General features: G+C 41.4%; 1 protein-coding gene across 1 annotated transcript; it reads right to left on the bottom strand.

The window, feature by feature from the left end:
• Nucleotides 1-323: 323 nt before the first annotated feature.
• On the bottom strand, nt 324-4,962 carry LOC120078513 (translocase of chloroplast 120, chloroplastic-like). The gene is made up of 2 exons (XM_039032784.1): nt 4,781-4,962; nt 324-4,403 (listed from the first exon to the last, which is right to left on the bottom strand). Exon 2 carries the CDS (start codon nt 4,372-4,374, stop codon nt 670-672), a length of 3,705 nt encoding a protein of 1,234 aa, XP_038888712.1. The 5' UTR covers nt 4,375-4,403; nt 4,781-4,962; the 3' UTR covers nt 324-669.
• Between the last annotated feature and the right edge of the window lie 616 nt (nt 4,963-5,578).

The raw sequence follows: 5,578 nt of genomic DNA, 5'->3' as shown, positions 1-5,578 counted from the left end.
AACAATTATTCACCTGTCTCATATAGATGTCTTGAGGGGGGCAATCATCTGCACCGGCTAGATCCTGAGACACGAGGACAGTGACTCGAACAATCTCTAGATTTATCGGTTGAATCATCAATGGACATGGACTAATTCAGCATTCATGACATCCAACAAGATGCATAGAAGCTTTAAATGTGAAAAATAGGAAAAGGTTTAACATGGGTTTTACCAGTTCAATCGATTCAGTGTTTGTTTCGTCTTTGCATACGCTAGAGACGTGCCAAGATGAAGTGGTATTGGTAAGGTAAATATTACATCCAATTCCATGCATACCAAGAACTAATAATGGTAACGGGATTGGATTGGAAAGGAGAAAGGGAATAGAGTTGTGTACAGTGTAATGCAAATGAAACTCAACTCCAGAAAAGATACTTTGCATAAAAGCATGACTTCATTTAACAAGAAACACAACTTGACCAGTGAGAACAAAAATACCAAATATGATATCTAACAACGATACCTAAAAGCACTACAGAAGAAGAAAGCTTGTGAGGGGTGGGGAGAGATGGGAGGAGCAGAGCTTAGAATCACTTGCATTCAAAGCTAACCGGTATGAGACTGCCAATTACCAACGTTATTACCTATATTGCAAAAATTCAGGCTGCATCTGTAACCAAAATTCCATTATTGTCCATCCTGCCAGTATTGATAACAACCCAGAAGCTTTCTGAATAGAGGAAAGAGCCCAACAATAGCTATCTGAAGTTGTTCTGAGCTGTTTAACCGAAAGCTGACTTGCCCTGCCCCCCTGTTATTCAAATTCACACGAGCAATCAGGTTTGTTGATCGTCCAACAGGAACTTGAGATTGTACATTGCAACCAATAGCAAGATCTCCGTGCCAATCCATGACCGAGAGCCCGAGAGTTGAAAGTGAGCGACCCAAAGGATAATCTTTATCTCTCAATTGAGCCTCCAGGCTGCCACCATAAGCTACATCTCCCCTACCAGTCATTGCACCCCCAGTCACAACTAATCGAAATCGCTTATTAGCAATCAATTTGTCTTCAACTTTGAATCCGGCAGACAAGGCATCGCCTAATAGGGCAACTGACAGACCAGCAATTGCCTTGTTCTTCCTAAAATTGATAAATGTTGTCTCACCACGTAATGTATAGGCCAAATCCTTCCCAACAGTCTGCATATCAAAACCAATGGAAGATGCTTTAGTCTCCCCATGCTTTATCGAACCGGTCATCTCTATTTGAACATTTGCATCCTTCTTATCCTTTGTAACTTGGCCACTAAAAGAGATGGGTACTGTGTCTTTGACGACAAACAACTTCTCTGCATTGATACCTTCATAACCAACATCGTGATCCCATCCATGTGTTTCCAGTACAGGCCTTATTAGCCACTGGTTAGATGAATCAAGATAACGATACCGGTGAGTGGGATTATCAGAATCAAAAGAGGCAGGTAATGCCAAATCGGGCATAGGAACTGGTACTGACGCAGCAGCACCAGCATCTTCTTCTACATTCTCACTAACATCGCTGGGTTGATCTTTTGCCTCAGCAGCCATTTTCTTCATCATCTTCCTTCTCCTTTTCTCTTCTTTTAGTTGCTTCTTCATAAAAAGTTTTTCCCTGTATTCCAACTCGTCAAAGTATGCCTTCTTCTGTGCTTTGGAGAGCTTTGCCACCTGTGCTTTTGTTAATCGTTTAAAAGGTGGCAATTCATCGTATTCGGATTCATTTTCAGAATCTGACGATTCATCGAGGTCATCCTCAAGACCATCATCATCAGCAAACTGTTCCTCTGGCAGTTTAACTTGAGGTCTGGATTGAAGAAGGGAAGAGAGAAGGAACGGTAAAGGAGGTGACTTTGACCTAGGAGTAAATGGCCTCCCAGGAGGACTATCTTGCAACTTCAGAAGAGTATTAGCTTCGGCCAAAATCTTTGAGGCAAATGAGAGCAATAATAAATGAGGTTTCCAAACCTGGCCATTTGGCAATACCCTTTGCCCAGCTCTGTTCGTTCTGCAAGCAGAGTGATTCTCCACTAATGAGACAGGATTCATAAGGCGCATATCCCCTGCAGCCTGACGTATAGCTTGCTGTACAACATGAGATCGCTGTGTGACAAACATATCATAACTAGAAGCAGTACCATTGGGACCATCAGGTGGAGCAGATGCTGCATGAGTAAGAACCACAATCGCATTGAACCATATTGATGGTCCAAATATTTCAGTAATTGTACGCAAGAGTGGCATGTCACTGAAATCCCGGGTTTGCATGTCCAACCTATCAAGATACAGAACAATATCTGGAGGCGTCTTCTTTATAAAACGCTTAACAGAGAGAAGGATCTTCTCATTTTGGCGCTGGTCTGACCAAGAGGAAAGAAGGCCAGGAGTGTCAATTACCCGTACTTTGATACCCTGCACAGTTCCTACAACATCTTGGACCTTTTTTGTGCCCATTTGAAATGCATCAGTACTGAATTTAACTTCGTCAAATATGGAGTTGATGGTAGCGCTTTTACCCACACCTGTCTTTCCAAGAACCATGATCGTACAAGAGAAATCAAGTGGTTCCTGCCCAGCTGCCTCCAGCTGCTCTGCCATGGCACTGGCACGGTCAAAGCTGAAGGCGCCAACCCGACCTCCATTTCTTCCTCGAAGTTGCTCAGCTAATCCAAGACGGTATAGAACTTGTGCCACAACAACATTGTGTGGAGTTTGCCCAAGCCTATGTGCAAGACGCAAAAATTTTACTCTTATCATCTGGAGTTGCTCGCGAGTATCATCATTTTCCTCAGCATCCCCATTAATAGGATCATCAATTTGTTGCATTTGAACATGGGATACAGTACCATTAACTCGAGGCGGCTGCACCACCCGAGGGGCAGGTTCCAATAATGGAGCAGCACGCCCAAGACCAGCTGGACGGGCAGGAGGAATGGGATTTGTAGATTTTCCGGATGATGAAGCAATGATTGATGCAGGTTGAATCTCTGGATCCCTGTTCACTTGAGTTTTGTCCTGTCCAACCTTATCTTTGCTCTCTGTCTTTTCAAGCCCTCCAATGTCGGGGCCATTATTGGAACTATCAACAGGATGCTGATGTCTAGACGTATTGTCTTCCTTCGTAGTCACATCACTTTCACTGCTCTGGATCTTCTCAATTTCCTCATCTGCTATCTTTTCAGAAGCTGAGATATCCTTAACTGTCTCCAGAGAAATTTCATTTTCACCCACAGGTTCATGTTGGTCAGCTGTAGTACCATTCAATTCACGAGAATCTCTAGACTGCTCTTCTGAGTCTTTCCCAGTAGAAGCATCTTTCACTTCCTCAATCCTGTGATCCTGATTTGTGGTGGTCATGCAGGCTGCAGAGCTTTCTTCATCTTTAATATCCTCCTTAGGATCAATTCTAGTCGTAGCCTTTTTTATGTCTTCACTCTCATTGTCTGGCAGTTCCAGATCCACGTGAAGAGAATCATCCCTTAGCTCAGCATTCGTACTATCCAGATTGTCCAAATCAAGAACAACGGGTGCATTTAATGGCTCCTCAGTCTTCTCAACATGATCTGTAGACTCTGTACCTAAGCTCTTCCCATTCAATTCCACGTCATTTCGATTTTCAGTAAGAATCTCACTGGTAGAATCCAGGTTAGTCCCCCCTACCAAATCGGCACTCTTATTCACTATTTCATCATTGATAGGCAAAACTACATTCAAATTGTCACTATCTTTATTTTCAGACTTCATAATCGCCAAACCAAATTTCAAATCATCCTCATCCCCACCCTTCAGCACTTCTTCGACCTCTGGGCTAGCACCGTTCTCTGATGTCTCCTTTCTTGAATCATCTCTACTGAAATCCAACTCATTATCCTTCCTCTCATTCAACTCAGGAGTCATAGCTTCCTCTTCAGTTCCTCTCTCATCAATTGTAGAAGCCACGACTACATTGTCCACCAATTTCCCACCCAAGCCGTCCTTCTCCTTCTCAGAAATCACATCTTGTTCCTCCACCGCTGCGTTTCCATTCACCCCACTAGAAGCCTCTATTGCCTCTTCAAACTTCTCTTCATCGTGAGCACCATTAGGATGATCAGAAGTCACTCCAGACGTAAAATCATTGATTTCTTCTTCTTCTTCAGCAACATCGCCATTCACTGAACTATATTGCGGACTCTGCTCTATTAAATGATCTTTCCCATCTAATGCCTCCTCAAAAACATCTTCGCCTTCCGTATCCTTAGATTCATGAGAACCAACTACAACTGTTTCATCTACCCTATCTCGTGAAACACCATCTTCCACAAATTTCTTCTCTCCATCGTGCAATCCATCAACAATCTCAACCCCATTTTCCATCACAAATCTAGAACCTCAGCCTCAAAGTCCTATATGCACAAAAACCCAACCAAAAAAAAAATCCGCATCAAACCAAAAACAACAACAATTCAAACAAGAAAAAGAATAAAAAGGGCATACTCAACACAATCAGAAAATCCATCACAAACCCAGAATTCAAAAAACCAAAAAATCGAAAACCCTAATGCCCAAAACCAGAAATGAACAAGTATTCCACATTCCCAATCCCCACAACAAAAACACCAAATCCCGCGTTCTCTTAATTCAGGGCCACTAGATCCTACTTAAGCAACAATGTTCCGGAACAGGGTTTCACACGAATCAAACCAAAAGCAAATAGAGACCAAAAGAAACACAAAACACAAAAATCAAATAGTTATAATCAGCAAAAGCTTAAGAAACTCACCAGATTTTGAAGGTGGGAAAGAGAAAGATAGATAGAGAAATAGAGAGAGAGAGAACTTTTAGGTAGAGAAAAAAGGTTTCTAGAGAGAGAAAACAAGTCTGTGATTGTTCAAAGTTTTATTAAGAAAAGAGAAGAAGAGAGTTTTCTCTCTCAAAATGCTTCTTTCTTACTCTTCATTCTCCATTGCTTATCTACCTTCACTATATGAAAATACGAAGAAATTAGAGATAAGACTTCCATCGACGGCTGACATTTAATCACAGTATTTTAATCCAACGGTAGAAAAGAGAGGATTAAATCGCCAATTGTGATGACGTGGATATTACGGTGGAAAAATTACCTGCTCCGATACTTGATTAAGCAGGTGTTAAAATCGTTCACGTGGGATGAATCTGAGCCGTTTGTTGATTGTTTCGTATGCAAATTGAACGGTAATGGTTGATATTGATGGTCACGGGTGTTTCACGTGGCTGAAATGGGCCACCTTTTCGGGAAATAGATTTGGAAGGAGGAATTCGAGGCCATTTTTCATTGAAAAGTGGGCATTTTATGTGTGAATTTTTTTTTTCTCCCTTTCGTTGGGATAATAATAATTTGTGTTTTCAATAATATAAAAGCATTATTTCTTCTTTCTAGGCTTCTTTTCTTACTTTTGGTAATATTATCAACTTAATTTAGTAAGTTAATAATAATTGATTTTATAAGTCAGAAGTTCGAACCATTACCTAATATGTAAGGTTGGCAATGGGATGAGGTAGAGTCAGGATGTATCCTCCATCTTCATCCACGTGGAAGATT

The sequence above is a fragment of the Benincasa hispida genome, chromosome 5, assembly GCF_009727055.1.
Source record: "Benincasa hispida cultivar B227 chromosome 5, ASM972705v1, whole genome shotgun sequence".
NCBI lineage: Eukaryota > Viridiplantae > Streptophyta > Magnoliopsida > Cucurbitales > Cucurbitaceae > Benincasa > Benincasa hispida.
This window is presented reverse-complemented; position numbering and strand designations above follow the sequence as displayed.